Source organism: Crinia signifera, chromosome 2, assembly GCF_055691185.1.
Source record: "Crinia signifera chromosome 2, ASM5569118v1, whole genome shotgun sequence".
NCBI classification, from domain to species: domain Eukaryota; kingdom Metazoa; phylum Chordata; class Amphibia; order Anura; family Myobatrachidae; genus Crinia; species Crinia signifera.
This window is the reverse complement of record NC_139218.1, coordinates 53,724,078-53,746,900: the sequence shown is the minus strand read 5'-3', so window position 1 is coordinate 53,746,900 and position 22,823 is coordinate 53,724,078. Positions and strand designations below refer to the sequence as shown.

The 22,823-nt window shown below is 44.1% G+C and overlaps 2 protein-coding genes across 5 annotated transcripts in view; both read right to left on the bottom strand.

Annotated features, from left to right (window-relative positions):
- The window catches only part of SERPINF2 (serpin family F member 2), a 40,169-nt gene extending 32,659 nt beyond the window's left edge, over nt 1-7,510 (bottom strand). Inside the window, exons 1-2 of one of the 4 annotated variants that reach the window (XM_083172127.1) lie at nt 7,404-7,510; nt 6,812-6,872 (exon numbers count right to left, since the gene is read on the bottom strand). In XM_083172127.1, the coding sequence (XP_083028253.1) occupies nt 6,812-6,872; nt 7,404-7,495 (153 nt within the window). In that variant the 5' untranslated portion in view covers nt 7,496-7,510. Of the gene's footprint in view, nt 1-6,811; nt 6,873-7,399 lie in introns of all 4 variants that reach the window. The other 3 variants (XM_083172128.1, XM_083172131.1, XM_083172130.1) reach the window with 3 other exon arrangements.
- A 2,627-nt stretch (nt 7,511-10,137) lies between these two features.
- LOC146058397 (uncharacterized) lies at nt 10,138-18,288 on the bottom strand. The gene is made up of 3 exons (XM_083170679.1): nt 18,144-18,288; nt 16,920-17,292; nt 10,138-10,199 (listed from the first exon to the last, which is right to left on the bottom strand). The coding sequence occupies exons 1-3, from the start codon at nt 18,285-18,287 to the stop codon at nt 10,138-10,140; spliced, it is 579 nt and encodes a 192-aa protein (XP_083026805.1). The 5' UTR covers nt 18,288.
- Nucleotides 18,289-22,823: the final 4,535 nt, after the last annotated feature.

Below are 22,823 nucleotides of genomic sequence, written 5' to 3'. Positions count from 1 at the left end.
ATCCCGTATGGACCCCACCACCAGACAATTTTGAGCCCCAGGTTCCTGAGTTTTTGGCCATCCCAGGAATCCAATTTGATTCAACAGGTCTCAGAGAAATTGACTTTTTCAAATTATTTTTCTCTGATGATTTTATAAATTTAATGGTGGACCAAAGTAATTTATATGCCCAGCAGTTTATTGCTCAAAACCCCACGTCATCATTTGCTAGGTGGACCCCTGTAGATGCAGTAGAGATGATGACGTTTTGGGGTCTGGTGTTACATATGGGCATAGTAAAAAAGCCAGAAATTAGGCAATATTGGAGCACAGATGTTCTGTACAGCACCCCATTTTACCGTATGGTCATGACTCGGACTCGTTTTGAGACAATCCTTAAATTTTTACATTACACCGATAATGCACAGTGCCCACCCAGAGATGATCCCACCTTTGACCGGCTATTCAAAGTCAGGCCGGTCATTGATCATTTCAGTGCCAAATTTGCAGAGATGTACATCCCTGAAAAATTTATTTGTATCGACGAGTCCCTTATACATTTTAAAGGAAGGGTTAAATTCCGCCAGTACCTTCCCAGTAAGAGGGCAAGGTATGGCATAAAAATGTATAAACTGTGTGAAAGCACCTCAGGGTACACCCACAGGTTTAGGGTATATGAAGGGAAGGATTCAAGAATTGAACCGCCAGAATGCCCCCCCCTCCCTCGTAGGTGTTAGTGGAAAAATTGTCTGGGATTTAGTGCACCCCTTCCTGGATAAAGGTTATCACCTCTATGTGGATAACTTTTACACTAGCATCCCCCTGTTTAAGGCCCTTGGTTCAAGAGGTACAGCAGCTTGCGGTACTGTGCGCAAGAACCAAAGAGGCCTCCCAAAAACGCACGTTGCCCAATTACTGAGAAGGGGTGAAAGCAGGGGAATATGCACCGAAAATATGTTGTTGGTCAAATATAAGGACAAGAGGGATGTCCTTATACTGACAACAATTCATGGAGACAGTACCACCTCCATCCCTGTACGAGGTACCAGTACCCACACCTCAAAACCTAATTGTATCCTAGATTACAATAAGTACATGGGGGGAGTGGATCTTTCAGATCAGGTACTGAAGCCGTACAGTCCCCTGCGGAAAACAAAAATCTGGTACAAGAAGCTGGCCGTGTATATCATCCAGATGGCACTGTATAACGCTTACGTGCTATTCCGTTCTACTAGCCAGAGGGGGACATTTATGCACTTTCAAGAGGAAGTCATAAAGGGCCTAATATTTGGGAACCAGCAGGCAGAGGGCCCCAGTACTTCTAGTACTGGCCCCCGTATTGTACCAGGGCAGCATTTTCCTAACGAAATCCCCTCCACTGCAAGAAAGGGCAGGACACAAAAAAGGTGCAAAGTTTGCTATAAAAAGGGAATAAGAAAGGATACTATTTTCCACTGTGAAACTTGCCCCGACAAACCCGGCCTATGTATAAAGGAGTGTTTTAAAATATACCACACATCTATGGATTATTAGGTTCATCATTTCACCGTGCTTCGGGGGTCTTGCTAATGCCACATAGCACCCACCATTCATTCCACCAGAATCTGAGCTGCAAAATCCAAAAATCACTCCTTCCCTTCTGAGTCCTGCCATGCACCCAACTGGTATTTTTTGGTCACATATGAGGCATTGCCGTACTCGGGAGAAATTGGGGCACAGATTTTGGGGTGCTTTGTCTCCTTCATTCCTTGTGAAAATGACAAATTTGGAGCCAGAACTGCATTTTTGTGTAAAAAATGTAATTTTTCATTTGCACAGCCCAGTTGTATCAAAATTGGTGAAACCCCTGGGGGTTTGAAATGTACACTATACCCCTAGATGAATTCCCTGAGGGGTGTAGTTTGCAAAATGGGGTCACTTGTGGGGGGGTTCCACTGTATTGGTGCTTCGGGGGTCTTGCTAATGCGACATAGCACCCACCAACATTCCACCAGAATCTGTGCTGCAAAATCCAAATATCACTCCTTCCCTTCTGAGTCCTGCCATTTTTTGGTCACACATGAGGCATTGTCGTACTCGGGAGAAATTGGGGCACAGATTTTGGGGTGCTTTGTCTCCTTCATTCCTTGTGAAAATGAAAAATTTGGAGCCAGAACTGCATTTTTGTGTAAAAAATGTAATTTTTCATTTGCACAGCCCAGTTGTATCAAAATTGGTGAAACCCCTGGGGGTTTGAAATGTACACTATACCCCTAGATGAATTCCCTGAGGGGTGTAGTTTGCAAAATGGGGTCACTTGTGGGGGGGTTCCACTGTATTGGTGCTTCGGGGGTCTTGCTAATGCGACATAGCACCCACCAACATTCCACCAGAATCTGTGCTGCAAAATCCAAATATCACTCCTTCCCTTCTGAGTCCTGCCATTTTTTGGTCACACATGAGACATTGTCGTACTCGGGAGAAATTGGGGCACAGATTTTGGGGTGCTTTGTCTCCTTCATTCCTTGTGAAAATGAAAAATTTGGAGCCAGAACTGCATTTTTGTGTAAAAAATGTAATTTTTCATTTGCACAGCCCAGTTGTATCAAAATTGGTGAAACCCCTGGGGGTTTGAAATGTACACTATACCCCTAGATGAATTCCCTGAGGGGTGTAGTTTGCAAAATGGGGTCACTTGTGGGGGGGTTCCACTGTATTGGTGCTTCGGGGGTCTTGCTAATGCGACATAGCACCCACCAACATTCCACCAGAATCTGAGCTGCAAAATCCAAAAATCACTCCTTCCCTTCTGAGTCCTGCCATGCACCCAAATGGTATTTTTTGGTCACATGTGAGGCATTGCCGTACTCGGGAGAAATTGGGGCACAGATTTTGGGGTGCTTTGTCTCCTTCATTCCTTGTAAAAATGAAAAATTTTGAGCCAGAACTGCATTTTTGTGTAAAAAATGTAATTTTTCATTTGCACAGCCCAGTTGTATCAAAATTGGTGAAACCCCTGGGGGTTTGAAATGTACACTATACCCCTAGATGAATTCCCTGAGGGGTGTAGTTTGCAAAATGGGGTCACTTGTGGGGGGGTTCCACTGTATTGGTGCTTCGGGGGTCTTGCTAATGCGACATAGCACCCACCAACATTCCACCAGAATCTGAGCTGCAAAATCCAAAAATCACTCCTTCCCTTCTGAGTCCTGCCATGCACCCAAATGGTATTTTTTGGTCACATGTGAGGCATTGCCGTACTCGGGAGAAATTGGGGCACAGATTTTGGGGTGCTTTGTCTCCTTCATTCCTTGTGAAAATGACAAATTTGGAGCCAGAACTGCATTTTTGTGTAAAAAATGTAATTTTTCATTTGCACAGCCCAGTTGTATCAAAATTGGTGAAACCCCTGGGGGTTTGAAATGTACACTATACCCCTAGATGAATTCCCTGAGGGGTGTAGTTTGCAAAATGGGGTCACTTGTGGGGGGTTCCACTGTATTGGTGCTTCGGGGGTCTTGCTAATGCGACATAGCACCCACCAACATTCCACCAGAATCTGAGCTGCAAAATCCAAAAATCACTCCTTCCCTTCTGAGTCCTGCCATGCACCCAAATGGTATTTTTTGGTCACATGTGAGGCATTGCCGTACTCGGGAGAAATTGGGGCACAGATTTTGGGGTGCTTTGTCTCCTTCATTCCTTGTGAAAATGACAAATTTGGAGCCAGAACTGCATTTTTGTGTAAAAAAATTAATTTTTCATTTTCACTGCCCAGTTGTACCACAATTGGTGAAACCCCTGGGGGTTTGAAATGTACACTATACCCCTAGATGAATTCCCTGAGGGGTGTAGTTTGCAAAATGGGGTCACTTGTGGGGGGGTTCCTAACTTTTAGCATGTTATGGTGCCTAGAAACCTACATGGTGCCTAAAAAATAATCTCATAAAAAGGAGGCTCCAAAATCAAGTAGGTGCTCCTTCTATTATGAAGCCTGTGGTTTGGTCAACGTGCACACTAGGGCCACATATAGGATATTTATAAAAACAAAAGAATTGGGGGAATCAATTTTTAGTCACATTTCTCTAGTAAAATCTACTGTGTTCCTTAGAAAAATGTATTAAAATTGCAAATCTGCAAAAAAAATGAAATTTTGAAATTTCACCTACACTTTGTTTTAATTCCTGTGAAACACCTAAAGGGTTAACAAACTTCCAAAATGCTGTTTTGAATACTGTGAGGGGTGCAGTTTTTGAAATGGCATCATTTATGGGGGTGTCTCACATACAAGTCCCTCAAAGTCACATCAGAACTGAACTGGTCCCTAAAAAAATCAGTGTTTCTTGAAAATTTGAGAATTTGCTATTCATATTTTAAGCCTCCTAGTGTCCAAAAAAATTAAAAGGATGTTGAAATAATGATGGAAACATAAAGTAGACATATGGTCTATGTTAGTTATTAACTATTTTGAGTGGTATGATTATTTGTCTCACAAGCAGAAAATTTAACATTTTGAAAATTGCTAAATTTTCCATTTTTTTACGACATTTTGGTATTTTTCACAAAAAAACACAGACTGTATCGACCCAAATTTACCACTAACTTGAAGTACAATGTGTCACGAGAAAACAATCTCAAAATCACTGGGATAAGTAAAAGCAAAAAAAAGTTATCCCCACTTAAGTGATACATGTCAGATTTGAAAAAAAGGGCTCTGTCAGGAAGGCAAAAACATGCTGCGTCAGGAAGGGGTTAAAAATGAAAAAATGGAAGATTGGTTAGATCTATAACAATTTGACATTTTTCATTTCATCCATTTTTTCATTTTTAATTGCTCTTATTGCACATCAACAGTACCTCAATCAGCGCTGCCCACCCCCTTCTTTTTGTCTACCATTTTGTACAGGACTAACTACCCTGTCCTAGGGCAGCTGCTCAGAAAAAACCACTCAGTCAGGCGCACCTGTTCCTGAATCACCCAGTGTGATCCAGGTTCACCCCCCTTTTTTTTCCACTGGGGCAGTGACTAATGTGAATGTTCAAATATTCTCTGTACAGCGCTGCGGAATATGTGTGCGCTATATACAAAACTTAATAAAAAACTAAATATAATAATATAGGATATAATAAGGGAAAGGCCAATCTATTTGTGTTGATGAAAATCAATTAAAAATATTTCTAAAATGTATGGGACAATTTTCAATTCCAGTCCTCAAGTTCTCCTAACACCTCGTATCTTGGATTTTTTTTAATCATACATAGTTCAGCATTTTTCTGATCTCTATATAGTGAATATAAAGTCCCCAAAAGGCGCCTTGTTGCTTTTATTAATCTTGAAACCCACTGGATGGTTTCCACAATTCCGTAGAGCGTTCGTATGAAACATTAATCTATGACAAAAGGGAGCCAAGCAGCAATGATTTTAGCAAATCATTCATCCAATCGATGAACTTTATTTAATACTACGTATTATCCCGTTTGCACAGAATTTTTTTTGTAAGCCCCAGACTATCTATGTAAATTCAAAAATGATCCAGTGCAAATCCGCAGCAGGTCGATTTCTACATATATTGTATACTGCTTGCACGGTGGGTCATGAAAACCCCTTTTGCATCGCAAAAAAAACCCCCAGGTTGACCTACGTCTCTGTGCAATCTGAAAGGGCCTCTTTAAATTCCCAGCATTCCGACCCGGGTTAAAAGAGGGGTTAATCCTGGGTCGGACCCCGGTTGCTGTGTAGCATGAACGAGTAACCCGGGTCCTATTCTCTCTATGGAGGAGGTAGCATGGTGGCATCAGCTACAAGTTGCTCCTCCTCCCCCCCCCCCCCATGATGTGCCAATGCTCCACCCCACCCCATCTGATGTTAGCGATCTGGCTAATTGCCGGGTCGCTGAGGGGATCTAAACATCTCAAATACGGGGTCACTCCCGGGATGGACCCGTATCCAAATCTCGGGTGGAACCCAGCATTTGCAACGGGAAAGAGTTATGATTAAAACTGGTGCAACCAACAGTGCCATAACCCTTAGCTAAATGAAAAATACATTTATGGGGCAGAGCCAGCTTTAAGGTTCAGTCACATATCTAAGTTTATTATCGCAGATAGCACCTTGCTTTTATTTATTATGCAACATTTGCATACCAAATATTTCACATAGTGATGGCATACCAGACCCAATTTGCGGCAAATACTTATTTTATAAACAATAGCTTAGAGAAAGGAAAAAAAATACTATAGAAATATGGTTTCTATTAGTGCTAGGTGCGTTAACTTTATGTTAACGCACCAGCACTTTAATTGCAATTAAAAATTTTAATGCGGGGGGGGGGGGGGGGGGCTGCTTTGCGCCAGGAAATGGGAGATGGGGCTGGCAAGGGAAAGTGTGCCGCAGGGGTGCAGAGTCTCCGTGCACATGCAGACCAGACGGAGACCCTGCGCCCCTCCAAAAATGCCTGCCGTTCTAAAGGAGACAGACACTAGAGGTGCTCCCTCACCTCTAGCGTCTATCCGGGGAGTGCAGAGTGCCCAGCGCTACCCGGAAGTGCGGATTCCGGGAGTGCTATGGCCCTGGAACCCCTGGCAACAAGCAAGTAAACCCACCCCTGGCAACAAACATGGAACCCCCTATGGCAACGAGCATGCAATCCCCCTTAGCAATGAGATTTTAGGTAAGCTGCGCTTATGTGCCCATCAGTGCGATTAATCGCAAAAATTTTAATCGTTGCCCACCATTAGTTTCTATATTACCTTTACATTGTACAACTGTTTTAATAAATGTCAGCTGATGTGTATTTACTGCATACAGTATAGAACATGAGATTACAGAATACCAACATAAATATATACTTACAGCTGATGAGCAGCATACGCCAGCCAGAACAATGATACAGAACACTGCTGTATCCATTCTACTAAAAGAAGAGATTTTCTGTTATACGAGGAATGCATCAGAGAACACAACTAATGTGAAGTCAACTAAAGCAAAATAATAATAATAATAATAAACCCCTGTGACCATTATACACCTACAGATATGTCTGTCCAATATACTCTGTTGCAGGGCATACTGAGCTATGCAGTGCCATAGCAGCGTATTGGTTTAAACACGGGTTCGCAAACTCTGTTTTCTAGACACCCCACAATCCAGGTACAATCAAATTGACTGAGATACGAATTAAGTCACCTGTGCTTATAAATTGATATCCTAAAGGGCCATGTTTATGAAATGATGGGTGAAGCCCAAGTGTAAGGGCCATCAGTCCCTAGAAAGGAGTATAAACTACAAATAAAACTATGCCCATATAATTACAGGTTAGTCTGAGATTCCCAGCACAACATTATACAGTAGCTTGTAGGGAAGAAATAAAGAAAAGATTAAGCAAAGTTACTGGAAGTTTCTCTGGAGCAGCCTGAAACCCCTAAATGACCCATCACCCACCTGCCTCTGATGCCCTGCGGGGTCTGCAGAATCACTCACAGGAAAAGGATGAACTGAGGGCTCTCTGGACTTAAACACAAGCTCAGCCCATTTCATGAGGTCACTGGACAAGGTTTCCACTATTTCCTCATCCACTATTTGAGGTTTTCAACAAATATTGAGCTACGCAATCAGCTTAGCACTCAGCAGTACAAGCACACGGTGCTACAGCTCAACCTTGTCTTGCACAGGCCAGTCTGCAGAAACAAAATCCCATTAATCACTGCATTTCTTACAGGTCTGTGATTGCTATGTACTGTTAGGGTCTGCTTAGGACTGATGACGCCTGTACAATATTGGAGTTAAGCAAACTATTGTATATAAAATAAATAGAATATATATATTTATTATTATATTATTGTTATTCCTGTTAGTTTGTGGTAGCGTTGTCATTAGTCATCAACCTTGTAGTAGCATACCTCCCAACATGACCCTCTCCAGGAGGGACACAATGCTCTGTTCCTGGACTTCCCTCTGAATGAATAACTGCCATCACCTGGGTTGAAAAACACCTTTCATATCAATTACCCTGATCGGCACAGGTGATGGCAATCATACATTCAGAGGGACATCCAGAAACAGAGCAATGTGTCCCTCCTGGAGAGGGTCATGTTACCTGGACTGGACTGATAATTTGCATACTTGCCTATGGGATCCTATTAACATTTAGACAGGGAATAAAAACTGGACCAGCTCTCTGGGGGAGGGGAGTCTGTGATAACCTCCCAGGGAGTCCGGAAGAGAAAGTTCCTATTCTGGGACAGGTGATAACTGCTCTGCACCTCCAAGTTTTGTGGATTAACAAAAGTCTTTATCAATTCAAATCTTAACAACTTCAGGGGGACTAAGTAATGTAAAGACCGGAACTGGACAAGACCCCGAAACACCAGCCAGGTTTGAAGGGGGTAGGTTGCCTTTCGGAGAGGTGTCTGTGACAGTTTTCAGCAGGGATATGGGGATAGGTAGATTACAGCCCCCGTATGGTTTGCACCGCTCCAGTTTTTACTACATCCTGGACCATACAGGGAGGCTGTAATCTTGACATTTCTCCCTCCTCCTCTCCCTGGTGACAGGTGTCACAGGCACACCCCCTGGACAACCACTGTCCAGGTTCCTGATTTTACCCATACCTCAAACTCAGCCCTTATGCTGTGCACACACTGTCCAATTATCAGGACAAACAGCCAACAATCAGTAAATCAGAATGACAAATGAACAATGTATTGTAGAATTGTCCAATGGTCATTGCATCTGGCATTGATCCAGCACAAGATCTGTTAGAGTTTTTAGCCCTGTACACACGATGCGATTAATTTTCTATTCAAGCCTGATTCGATCAGGATCGACTCGCACCATGCAGTGTACACATTCGATTTGTACTATATAATACAGATCTGTACTATAGTCTTGCCTGTACAGTGTAATTCAATATCGATGCCGCAGGGCCGCGTATCGGGATCAAATTGTGAATGCCGCTGAAAACTGTTCGATGTCATATTCGATTTCGATTAAATTTTTGATCATACAGGCATAGTCAAAATTGAATTGAGAGCTAGTCAGAATCGCACAGTGTGTACGGGGAATCATTCAGCTCTGCAGAAACAACTGCTCATTCTGTACAAACAGTCCAAAGGTTGCTGAAACACTGCTGTTGTAATTTCCTGCTGTGTCTCAGAGCCAGAGCTCCTCTGTGGACATGAAGACATAAATAGCTTAGGAAATGTGGAAATTACCAATATTTACTTCATTGTGCCTACAGTATATCCACCCCAGCCCCTGCCATCATCAAACGGAAAGGCTACGCCTCCTGCTGCAAGGAGCTAACGTGAATATTGAATCATAGGGAGTCGGGACCCATTCACTCATGCTGGCATCCATCCATTCATTCCATTTTAATGATAGCTCTAATCTGTAGACAAAGCCCATAGTGAACATCATTTGACAACATTGACGTAAAGGGGGTAATTCAGACATGCTCACTAGACTGTGTATATTCGCTGCCTAGCGATCAGGTAGTAGCCGTCACGCCGAACACACGGCCCCCGCCGACCGGATCCCCGCAACATGATTCGAGTGGATGTTTACACATCCGCTTGCATGAGGCCACAAAGAGGAAAAAGCATTCGATGTTCGCTCACCATGATTTTTCCTCTATTCGCACATAAAAGTAAGCCTGGACTTTTACAATGGCCGTTCTTGTACGAATTCGGGGCGGGAGCTGATGTCATTTGAAGTCATCCACCCGCACCAAACAGGGCGCGCCCCTAAAACCCCAGGGTCCGCCCCTTGCCTGACAATCATTTTGCAAATGCCCCCGGTGAGTGTAAAACTTGCCGTAGGGGTTCGATGCGGGGGTGGGGGGGTTTGCATGTGTAGGAGCAACTATGCACATGTCCACACCCCAACATCGGAAAGGGGCCCGAATTCGCTGCTCACCGATCAGGTCTCAATAGGTCCCAGAGGGTGTTATTCCGATGTGTTTACTGTCTGCAAAGTGCCATCAGGATGATCACAAAAGCAGCAGTTTGTAACAAACATTAATTTATAGCAGTTAAAGTGTTGATGTTGGCAGAGCAGGTTCTACTGTGATGTGCGCCGCCAAACACAGAGAATTGAAATCAATTCTATTCATGTAGCAGTCAAAAGTCCTTTATCAGTGATCACAGGGCTTTTTCGCTGTTTGCAATTCACAGAAAGGGTTACTGTAGAGAAATCTCAGTTTTCTCCAGCGGTAACCTCGCTTCAAGCTTGGATCGCTTCCCTAAACAGTAGAACAGGGAGAGTGATTTATAGCACGGAAAGCTCAGCTTGCTCAGAAAATATTTGCCATCTCAGGATGGCGTAAGGAGGCTGGTTTCGATAAGGGGAGAGCAGTCTCTCCTCCTCCTTCTCTACTGACAGACAATCACAGGCATCCCCAAAGAGAGAGGGGAAGGGGGGAAATTATTCCCTGCTTCAGGTCATTCAGACAAATTGGTTAAATAACAGTTTTAACTAATTTGTCTGAAATTTTTTGTCCTTTTTCCAGTTTTTGGAAGCAAATGGTCAGCTGTCAGTGGTGTGACTACGGTGCCGCAGACCTCGCGGTAGCTTGGGGGAGCCAACATCAGTGGGGTCTGCGGGGAGCACGGACAATAAATGCGCTGCTGCAGGGAAGAGACCTGGCACTGCTCTTCTCTCGGTCCCCACAGGAGGAGGGATTCCCCAGAGCTACTGGCAGCTTGTGCACAAGGTTTCTCCTGGAACTGCCCACAACAATCCATGCCCGCTGGCCGCTGTCACTCACATACCATCTCCAGAGACTGGATGCTACTGCTGCTCCAGTTTCGCCCAGTTAATCTCTCCCCCGTCGCATCCCACCCACAATGGCTGGAAACAGATGGACGGGAATCCGATGCTCAGAATCCTTGTAATCGTGTCACATCATGGCTGTTACTTTTATTGCGGTAATGTTCATCTTCTTTTAGGAGTGTTTTCAACATTCGCTGGCAGCTTTCTATTGGTAGTTGTCATCGAATGGTGTGAAAGCGATGGCCGCCCATCCAATGTGAAAATACAGCTGAATTCAGCGGTTTGCCATCAAGATCTCCACAGGATGCTATTGCACATGTACAAACATTGTTTTGCCCACATGAACCATTGTAATGGTTGTTTCATCAAACATCATTACCTCCTGAGGAAGCCGCTGACGGTGATAAAGGCGGAGAAACGCGTAGAGGATTGGGATTCAAGCTGATACCTGACAGCACGACTGGACCAGTCTCAGATAGGACCACTAACAATCGAAAATCGGTGGTCGGAGAGGTCCCTGTAGGAGACTACAAACAAAGCTCCCTGCTGCTTGTCCGGATGCCCACTTAAGTATACTTACCATTGTGTACTAATCTTACTTGAACTGGCATAAGGATTACCTTACAAAAATTTACCGGCCTTTAACAAGAAAGGAGTATACCTATAACTTTCTAAACTATTTCTAACCCTCCAAAAACTGCCATTAACCGCATGCTACTACTAATTACCCCCACTAACACCTGCAAGGGGTCTGCTTTGAGGGAAGTTTGCCTTTCAATTTATGTTTGTTAGTCTTGTTTGTCCCAATGTTGGCCACATTGAATATATTATTAAAAATGTTTTTTAATATTATTGTTATAATTCTGCAAATTAATTTTTAATAAATTTATAAATTATATTAAGCACAGCGCTGTACCATTCCGTTTTTTTTCCTTGTCTATACTATTAGGGGTTCTGGTAAATCCCCCTAGGTATTAGCTGCAGTGCTTAATACCAATCAGCGCTAAGTATCAAACCTTGTTTCTGTTTCATCAAACTCTTTTGATGTGATGATTGATTATCTTTGCTTTGATGGTGTTCGTGGCAGAAGCCCAGTCAGCATTTGATGACATGCTTCCAAAGTCCATCATTAGTTCCATCCTTGTGCCCAATGCGTCCAGTTCCCTCCAGGTTACCCTGGGGATGGTGGAAGTTTGCTGGGAGCTGTAAAGTGCTATTTTGGTTAACAAATGTTTTTTTTTTATATATGTTAAAAAACAAAAAGATAAGGAACCCACAAGTAACACCTAAAAGGAGCAAATGCAGTCCTAATACCCAGATGTATAACATTTCACCTCTGTGTTTGTAAATGTTACCAACTGCTTTGTCACATGGGACTCACTTACCATTGACCTGAAAGTTTACACACTATCATCAAGCAAGGAAAAGTTATCCAGCCAATCAGATCACTAAGCAGAATATCGTGTTAATAGCAGGCAAGATAACAGTGGAGGGTCTGTGGCACACATCTGGATCATGGCGTTTAATAAAATAATCTAATCAGCAGCCTATTCATCTGTGGATTAAGCACACGTGGAGGAGTATCAGTAGAAACTCATACACTGTAACTCTACAATGTGTGCTAATTTACCAGCATTATTCTGTTGTAAATGCCCTTCCAGGAGGCCTTTTAATGGAATGATATGTTCTGTGGGTTTCTGATTACTCAAAAAGTTTTCAAAATTTCTATGGAATAAAAAGTTAGTAGTAAGTATTAGCAGGTTGCGCACAGGAAGATAGTCTTATGGCCAATTTAAAGACCACCTGCTGTCAGCCTACAAAGGAAGCAACTGTTCTGGGGGATCTCTGTATGTCAATCCAGCCCAATAATTCACCGGGAATTCCAATATCCATAAAAATTATGCCCACTCAATATTGGTACTGTCGAAGGGTTAAAGTAAGGGATGGGGAGGAATGGAGTTCCACCACCTGTAAGGGTAAAACAGACCATTTGTTAAAACAAACTTATCTGAAATAGGTTTTTTTTTACCGTTTTCCAACATTTCAGCGCAAATGTTTGATTGATATGTGCTCCCATACATTGCCAATTTTTTTCTCGCATCAGACAGATTGGGTTGATAAATCTTTAGGTGTGTTGCCCAACTTGGCCAAATCGTTGGAAATAAAGATATCCATGCTTGTGCACAGGTGGTATAATCAAACTGACTGAGGCGCTCATTAAATCTTCTGTGTTTATCCATGGATAACTATAAAACCTGGGCTGCTAGGGGTGCATTGAGGAGAGAGATTGAAAACAAAGATGACAAGAAATACATGGTAAAAGATACTTAATGGTATATAAATCTTACGTTACTTATGAAATGTACAAATATATAAATAACACTCTAAATTAATCCATTATTTATTGCATTACTAATACATGCCTCATTTGTTCTTGAATTTCAATTTCCCTCAGTACCATGCGTCTTGCACATAGGAGATAATTATACAGTCCAGAGTGTTCTTACATCCAGAAAAATAACCATACTCCTACATCATTTACGTTCAACCCATGACTCAGGCGACCTTGATTTCCCAGTCATACTGTAAGTAAGCATTTTGCTTTCATACGGAAGTATTAAACAATTCTGGATATTGTTTTTCTTATTATTCTATCAAGGTCACTAGTAGTGGTGGCTGCAGCTCACGCCACACTATACATGGGCGAGCTGGTTAGCACATATAAACATACAGTCAGCCATGTATGTAACTTATGTGCCAGGTACAGGTCACTAGGGATTGGTAGCACTATGGACTTTATTCAGATCTGATCGCAGTACAAATTTGTTAGGAAAATGGCAAAACCATGTGCAGGTGGGGCAGATGTAACATGTGCAGAGAGAGTAAAGCCCCATACACACGGGGGAGATATATTGCTCAGCAATATATTGCTGAGCAATATATTGCTCAGTGTCTCCTTTTCATCAGCGACCAGAGATGGTCGCTGATTAGAAGGAACCTCTGCCGGGGGAGCCGCAGAGGTAATCAGCTGGTCGCAGGAGCAAGCTCCTGCGACCAGCGATTAGAACAGGGCTGAAAAAGGGGAGACTTATCGCTGGGGCACACTCCCATCACTGGCAATATGGTCGCCAGCGACCATGTTCCCAGCGATTTCAGCTCCTATCGCCCCCGTGTGTACACAGCTTTAGATTTGTGTGAGTTATTTTGTTTCTGTGCAGGGTAAATACTGGCTGAATTATTTTTAAACTGCAATTTTGATTTCCTTTTAAACACACCCCACCCAAATTTAACTCTATCTGCACATGTTACATCTGCCCCACCTGCAGTGCACAGGGTTTTGCCCATTTTCCAAACAAATTTGTACTGCAATCAGATCTGAATAAGGGCCAATGTGTCACAGCCGCAGCTGCCCCAGCATTTAGCTTCACTCTCCTTTAAAGCCCACACCCTATGAAGCCTAGCCAATGGCAGCGTGGAGGCAGACTTATGCCGCCCATACACGGTGCAATCAGTGCCAGATTAAGGTCTAAATGGGCCTGGATCTGAAAATTATCAAGGGCCTATTATGCGCAATAATAGGGGTAGTGGCCAGCACATTATAATGTGGGGGCGTGACCAGTGTTCTGGTTGGATGGTCTGCTCATGGGTGTGTCTCTATTTGTGTAAATACTTTCAACTAATTATAAATGCCTGGAAAAGGCAGAGGGCTGGCATAAGAAAAATGCAAAGGGTTTAGTATAGGGTGGAAAATGGCAAAAAGGTTGCCATATGCAAGGATCTGGCACATAAAAGAGGAAAAATAGAAGCTTTACATATTCTTACAGTGGCGCACGCAGGGGGGGGGGGGGGTTCTGAGTTCCCAGAACCCCCCCCCCAGAAGTCTAAGGGTCCTAGGCTGAAAACTGAGGGTGTCCTATTTCAATGGGTGCAAGAATTTTACCAATCGTGCCTTGGGAACCGGAGATATCTGACTTCAAAGCAGTGGTCTCCATCCAAGCCTGTTAATTGCTTTTCCCAGTCAGATATTTCAGGTTCTGTCTGACTTATGTAGGGTACACACCAGGACGACCACCGTCGTCCACGACCGATAGACGACCATGGAACGATTTCCCTTGGACTTCCCGGGAGCTCCCAGGCAGTCCCCAGCAAACGATTAGCAAAAATTGTGTTTTTTTTGGCGGAACGATCCAGATCCGATCCCGATGCGCCCGCGATGGTCGTTAAGACGGTCGGATCGCTGGTTTTTGTTTTTTTGCAAGAACACATGCGACCGTCGTCAGATTGGCCTTTGAAATTTTAATGAAGGGGCTGGACTAGCAGAGGGGGAGGACTAGCAGAGGGGGATAGGAATAGCAGCAGCCATTTTAAACCAGTGTATTTCTGCTTTGTTACTAGTGAGGCTTGGTTTATACCTACTGAACGCTGGACATAGCTATTTACACATTACTTTGTTTTGCCTGCCATTACAAAGTGTCTTTTAACCCTGCACTATGGAGAATGCAGTGATGGGTAGTCACCAGCAACAGTACCTGCTCTATTATGCAGTGTTGAAGCTCAGACGTCAGAGAGCCCAGCGCAGGAGAGAAAGATCATGCTGGACAAAGCAGTGGCTACTTCAGCGTCAGACTCGTTCGCACATGCCACTGCTCAGGGACATCAGGGAAAATAACCCAGACGATTTTCGTAACTTCTTGAGGATGGATGATGCCACATTCCAGGAATTGCTGCGTCTGGTGACTCCCCACATCGAGAAGCAGGATACCAAGTATCGCATGGCTATCCCTGCTGAGGGACGGCTGGTGGTGACCCTGAGGTTTCTGGCGACAGGACGGTCTCTTGCTGACCTAAAGTTTGGATCCCTCATCTCCCTGCAAGCTTTGGGCCTCATCATCCCGGAGACCTGCAAAGCCATTGTGAAGGTGCTGCAGTACCAGTATTGCAAGGTAAGGATGAAATATACACCGTACACTTTATTGTGCAAACAAAATATTTTTATTTATAATTTAGGCCTAGGACAGAAACAGGTTGTTTAGGCCTTTCATAGCTAAAACATGTAAAATAGTAAATAGATTTATTGTGTCAACACAAATATATTATAATACCATATATAAAAGATATTGTACAAAAACACTATATATAAAGATTTAAGTATGTATGACCCAGTTTAAACTTTCCCAATAAGTACGGGCTACTGTGTGGCAGAGGATGTCTGCTGCAGATATGTAAAGGCTGCGGCCCACATGGCGCATGGCGCAGATGCAATGGCCCCCGCCCCATTGATGTGCGCCGTACGACATGTGAGCAGTGGCCATCACATACCTGCAGCTGAGACCATGTCTGCCGCACAGTACCCCATACTATTGGCAAAGACAAAAGGGCAATAAATGGAGTTTGCTATCCAGATTGAGGAGAATCCTGTTCTCCCTCTGGTAATGCAGGTACAGGTAGCAGCATATAAAAATACAAAAAAACACACTCTGGTAACTTCTGGAACAGGCACTTACAACAGTAGGGATAAGGTACTGTGTGGCAGAGGATGTCTGCTGCAGATATGTAAAGGCTGCGGCCCACATGGCGCATGGCGCAGATGCAATGGCCCTGGCCCCATTGATGTGCGCCATACACCATGTGAGCAGTGGCCATCACATACCTGCAGCTGAGTCCATGTCTTCCGCACAGTACCCCATACTATTGGTAAAGACAAAAGGGCAATAAATGGAGTTTGCTATCCAGATTGAGGAGAATCCTGTTCTCCCTCTGGTAATGCAGGTACAGGTAGCAGCATATAAAAAAACAAAAAAACACACTGTGGCCCTTGTGTGGCAGAGGATGTCTGCTGCAGATATGTAAAGGCTGCGGCCCACATGGCGCATGGCGCAGATGCAATGGTCCCGGCCCCATTGATGTGCGCCATACGCCATGTGAGCAGTGGCCATCACATACCTGCAGCTGAGACCATGTCGATGGTAAATGATAAAATAGCCTATTTTTTAAGACAGATCCTCAAAAACAGGAGACTCTGGATCTTCTATCAGTAAAGAACTGTAGAATTGACGGTACTGGGGGGGTTGAGAAGGCTGTGTAGGTGTTGACTGGGTATGTGTTGGAATTGTGCTCGACTGGCCTGCTACGGTGGCAGGCGGAGTAGGCACTGGTGATTCTAATGACAGTGGTGTGGCTGGTGCACTACCCATGCCAACTATTTTAGTGCCACTGTTGAGATACCCTAAACTGCCATTATACACCAACTCCATGTATAACTTTTCAAAAGTAAGTTGCTGGTCCGGAGCCATGTTGCGAACACACTCTGCCACATAAGTGAAGTAGTTGTCATGTTTGTCCGGGTTTCTTTGCAGGACTTGCTGTGCCCGCATCATAAATTCTTCATGTGCTGATGCTTCTCCTTTTTTTCCTTTGCCACGCATTTTTTTGGCACGGGGGAGTGGTGGAGTGGGTTCCAGGGTGGGTGGCGGAGTGCGTGCCGGAGTAGGAACTTCGCTCGATGTGCATGCATTATCAGATAGGACAGATAGGTCTGGGGTTGCAGGTGGGTAGTCACCAAGCTGTAAAGAAATTGAACATGTTTACTAATCAATTCTATTTACTTCTAATTTCAGTTCCCTACCAGCGTGAATGAATGGAAAGTCATCGCAGAGGAGTTTGAACAGCGATGGAACTTTCCAAATTGCGGTGGAGCCATTGATGGCAAACATGTCCGCATAGCCCAGCCTATCAATAGTGGTTCCTACTATTTTAATTACAAGGGCTATTTTAGCATTGTACTAATGGCTGTTGTTAATGCGAACTATGAGTTTATCTTCCTGGATGTAGGAAGGAATGGCCGTGCATCGGATGGTGGCACTTTCAAGGACACAAAGTTCTACGAAAGGCTCATAGCGAACACTTTCACTTGCCGTCTGTCCAGGAAACTAAACAGGGGCTTAACTTTGTTTTTGTGGCTGACGAGGCTTTTGGCCTGCACGAGCATGTCATGAAGCCATATGCGCAAAGGGGCCTGAACCATGACAAAAGGATCTTTAACTACAGGCTATCCAGGGCACGGCGTGTTGTGGAAAATGCTTTTGGCATCCTGGCTAACCGGTTTCGCATTTTCCACACTGCCATTAACCTGAGGGTGGACAAAATTGACTGGGTTGTCACGGCGTGCTGTGTCCTGCACAATTTGCTCCGCAGAAAAGCCACACAGCAAAGGGCTACAGGCACAGCACTCCAAGAAGACCAAGAACTGCCAGAGGAGGTAGTGCAGATATCCTCCTTGCAAACCCCAACACAACATTACACAGGGAGTGCACGAGCCAAACAGGTGAGGGAAGAGTACATGGCCTACTTTAATGGGGAGGGCGCTGTGGATTGGCAGGAGGAATCAATTAGATAGCCAAAAAAATAGACTCACCGATGCAGACTGCGAATTCTCCTCCTCCTGCGCCGTGACTTCTTGGTTTTCATGTTCGACCATCAGGACTACTCCTGTCCTCATCGACTCCTGGCTGAGGGTGAATGTCAACCGATCATAGTACCAGAGCGATGTTTGATACATCTCGTCGACCCAGCACCAGACTTCTTTGCAGCCTCCACCTTCTTGTGTTCCTTTAAGAACACCGTGCGCAGATTCTGGATGTGTTTCCTCACCCATTCAACATTGGCCTCTGGGTGAAATGGAAGACTGTAGAGTGCCAAGTCCTCCAAGGCTTGGTTTCTTTTCATTTTGTTCGAATACTCCTTGGACTTGGTTCGCCACAGGCATTCGTGTAAACGATATTTTTCAATAAACCCTTCCAAAAACTTTTGTTCCTTTGCGTTGGACATTGGGACTGTAAAAAGATAAAACCATTTTAGTTGTTATAGTTATATCCATGTTTTCTTTCATATTTAAATTTTTATAGTTATAGTTATATCCATGTTTTGTTTCATATTTAAATTTTTATAGTTATATCCATGTTATGTTTAATATTTAAATTTTTATAGTTATAGTTACCAGTTTACCTAGTTCTTATTATGTTTTAAGTATTTAAAATGTTAATAAACTTTTATGAAAACCACTATACATTTTATTGTGCAGATTGCCATTCACACACACAGGTGAATGGGGCCTAGCAGAGAGGAGTGCATGGAATACTGCAATGGTGGACAATGGTTATATGTATATATACACAAACTAAACACACACACACACACACACACACACACACAGGTGAATGGGGCCTAGCAGAGAGGAGTGCATGGAATACTGCAATGGTGGACAATGGTTATATGTATATATACACAAACTAAACACACACACAGGTGAATGGGGCCTAGCAGAGAGGAGTGCATGGAATACTGCAATGGTGGACAATGGTTATATGTATATATACACAAACTAAACACACACACAGGTGAATGGGGCCTAGCAGAGAGGAGTGCATGGAATACTGCAATGGTGGACAATGGTTATATATATACACACACACATGGGGCCCACCCGAGCAAACAGTGACATGGTCGGGTGCACGGTTTCCAAAACAGTGCTCTATACACACTATAAACATTGGTGGCAACAGTGGGCATGCATAGGAGAGCATTGGGAGTGCAAACATACCAGGTTGTTGTTCTGGGAGATGAGACAAGAAGGAGAGTCCAACTGCTGCGCCAGCGCTGTTTGCTATGTGGAAAAACATGGCGCCGGGGGAGTGTTTAGGAAATGCCACTCAAATAGGCTGGATCAAACGACGGACGCACCGACGGACGGACGACGGAGGCGGCAAAAAACACTCACGATCTGCATACGATTGATGGTCGGTCGGCCTGGGATTGCCGGATCCTACCTGCAGCACGTAGGACCAAAGATGCGACCAAACGAGTGGCGTGTACGCGCATTGGATCGGAATCGGATCAAATAAATGGCAAAAACACACGATAGTACATACAATCTGCATACAACCGGTCGGAATTGGATCTAAAATGACAGAATCGGGCCCTTGTCGTCCTGGTGTGTACCCAGCATTAGAGTTTTTTTCTGAGGGTATATTCCAAAAGCTGGGACTTTCCCCCTTTGAGGGACACTAGTAGCTTGTAATATATATTACAAATTCCAACACTCACAGAATGCATGGAGATATATTGCCGGTTGCCCTTCAAAGTTGCACCCACAGAACGCCAATGTCCTAAGATACTTGCAGGGTGAGGCAGCACTCCAGTCATAAAAAAAATACTGAAAGCCAAAACTTGGTAGACAATATTTCAGCACCTTTTATGTGGTCACCTAAGTTTACCACACCATATACCCCTTATACAAAACATGCAACACAGTAATAACCCTCTTATACTGTACTTGCATCTTACACATTATGCCACATGGAATGAGCCAAAATTCACACTATGGCACATGGATTGAGTCAAAATTCACATTAAACCACACAGATTAAGGCAAAATTCACATTTTGCCACATGGATTGAGCCAAAATACACACTATACCAAATGGATTGAGCAAAAATTCACAATATGTTTCATAAAAATTTACACCATAATGCCCTTTACATGTTAAGCCACACACCATAATGTCCATTACGTATTATGCCAAACACCATAGTGACTATTAAAAATTATGCTACATAAGTGCTGCTTACCTACATGCTCATGTAAGGTAGGACTGGGTGTGTGGACTCGGTTGCCGTGATTTCACAGTTCTGCTGGCCTCCTGCGGGCTAAGGCTTCACCAATAACAGCCACGTTTGTGGGGCTGAATTAAGTCCAGCCCCAGACGGTGCTGCCTGGTCTTCAGTGGGACAAGGTGGCCCGCAGGAAGTGGGACAAACGGCAAGGTGGGGTGAGATGGCGTACACATCCAGCCTACCAATGCGTGGGAAAAGTAACCCCATGGGTGCAACAATGCACTAAGGTGGTAAATACATAACAAACCCCTGACTACTTCACACAGGGAAGGAATTAAACCCTAGAGGGCAAACCAGACCCCCATTGCGAGCTGCTGCAACAATGCAAAGATGGTACACTACAATTTAAATAAAAGAAGAGCTGCAGGGAGAACCCCATACTTATCTGGGATGATGGTATCACAGCAGAAGGAACTCACGGGACTGCAGCTTAGGAACAGGCAGGCAGGAGCCCTGAATGGGACCAGAACACAGACTCTGTAAGACAAGCAAGGCTGGGCACAAGACGCTGGATACAAGGGCTGGGACCAGGAACACTCTGGAGCAGGAACCAAGACAAACAGAACTGCACTGGGAACTATAACCGCAATATCTCTGGAACCAATTAACCGATATGGACCAGCCTGGTATCAGATTGAAGGCCCAGCGATTTGGGTTCAACTAAGATGAACCTTGAGCCGGAGGGGGAACTGGCAGCCGTTGGAATTGGGTGGGGGTCGGAATTAGCCGGTCCCATGTTATCCTATGGGGAAACGTTCCAGCTTTGCCCTGCGGTATCTTCTGTTCCCGGGGGGCTAGTGACGCGGGGCTAGTCTCGTTAGAAAGCCCTGGCCCTCATCTAAAAAATGGACCTATTTGTAGTGTGGGCCTGGAGCTACAGCTCCATCAGGCCCATTTTTAATAAGACCCTGATAATAGGCATCACGGTGTGTGGGGTAATGGGCATTACAGTGTGTCAAAAATGTGTAAATGGCATCATGGTGTGTGGCAAGACGTGTAATGGGCATTGCGGTGTGTGGCAAAATGTGTAATTGGCATCGCGGTGTGTGGAAAAATGTGTAATGGGCATTTGTGTGTGGCATAACATGTAATGTGCATCGCAGTTTGTTGCATAATTTGGGTACTTGTTTCTTAGCACGGCGCCCATCGCATCGCATACCATAAGCCATACAATGGTATGCAATGGGATGCGATGTTCCACGATGGCAGCCGATGTTATACAATTTTAAATCGTATTCCATCGCATTGTATGCCATTGTATGCCATATACAATGATATACGATTTAAAATTGTATAAGCACGCTAATGGGTGTTTTCAATGTAAAATGGGCCCCCTATAAGATTATTAATTGTATAAGCAGCATAATGGGTGCTTACAATGTTAAAAGCATCCCCACGCCACCCCCACTATCAACGCCAATGGCAGTACGTGACCTACGACCTTTTCATACCCCCACCATCCACTTCAGCGTGAAGTTGATTTTAGATAGTGTGGCGAGCGCTCCACCGAGCCCGAAGCCTCGCGAGCGCAACAAGCCCCGCGAGGGGACGCGGCATACATGTAAAGTAATACCCGTCTCCTCGCGGGGCGCGCTGCGCTCGCCACACTTTGGGCTCGGTGGCTTGCTGCGCTCGCCACACTATATAAAATCAACTCCACGCCAACGTGGATAGTGGGGGTATGAAAAGGTCGGAGGACGCGTACCGCCGCCCCTCGCTGGCTCGCTGCGCTCTCCACGCTTCGGGTTGGCGTTGATAGTGGGGATAACATTGTAAGCACCCATTAGGGTGCTTATACAATTAAAAATCGTACAGGGGGGGCCATTTAACATTGAAAAAACCAATTAGGGTGCTTATACAATTTAAAATCGCATCGCATGTGGGTATATGGCATGCGATGTGATACAATGCATAAGATGCCATACCACTGAATATCGCGGGCACCATGCAAGAAAAAAAGTTCCATCATTTGTAATAGGCATTACTGTGAGTGGCATAACGTGTAAGTGGCATTACGGTGTGCAAAATCAAGAATAGAATTGGAGCAAAGGTTAAAAAATAAATAAGGCATGTCAAGGGGCAGGACTGGAGGCAGGTCAATGGGTGGAATGTGGGTGGATCAAGGAGCGTGCCACTGTCCGGTAATCTCTCAACAAAAAGGTGGTAACCCTATATGTTGACCATTTTTAGGTGTCGACCTAGTGACTGTCAACCTAGGCATTGTTGACCATCTATAATATAACCCTTGAAATGATGTAAAGAGTACACACTTAAAAAAAGTCTTATTTATTAAATATTCTTTTATAATTAATAAAAAAAAACAACTAAATGGAAGACTAGCTGTAACAGCTGTTTGGTATTACTATAGAGGAGTCAAGGTTATGTTTTGCTAAGCAAAGTAATATTCGTAATGCATACATCC

Bases quoted from the DNA above. Each gene is read 5' to 3' on its own strand.
- LOC146058397 (XM_083170679.1), bottom strand. From the start codon at position 18,287: ATGTATCAAACATCGCTCTGGTACTATGATCGGTTGACATTCACCCTC. The intron at 17,293-18,143 runs GTGAGTCTATTT...ATTTCTTTACAG, and splicing joins AGAATTCGCAGTCTGCATCG to CTTGGTGACTACCCACCTGC. The intron at 10,200-16,919 runs GTAGTGCACCAG...TCTACTGTTTAG, and splicing joins CACTAAAATAGTTGGCATGG to GGAAGCGATCCAAGCTTGAA.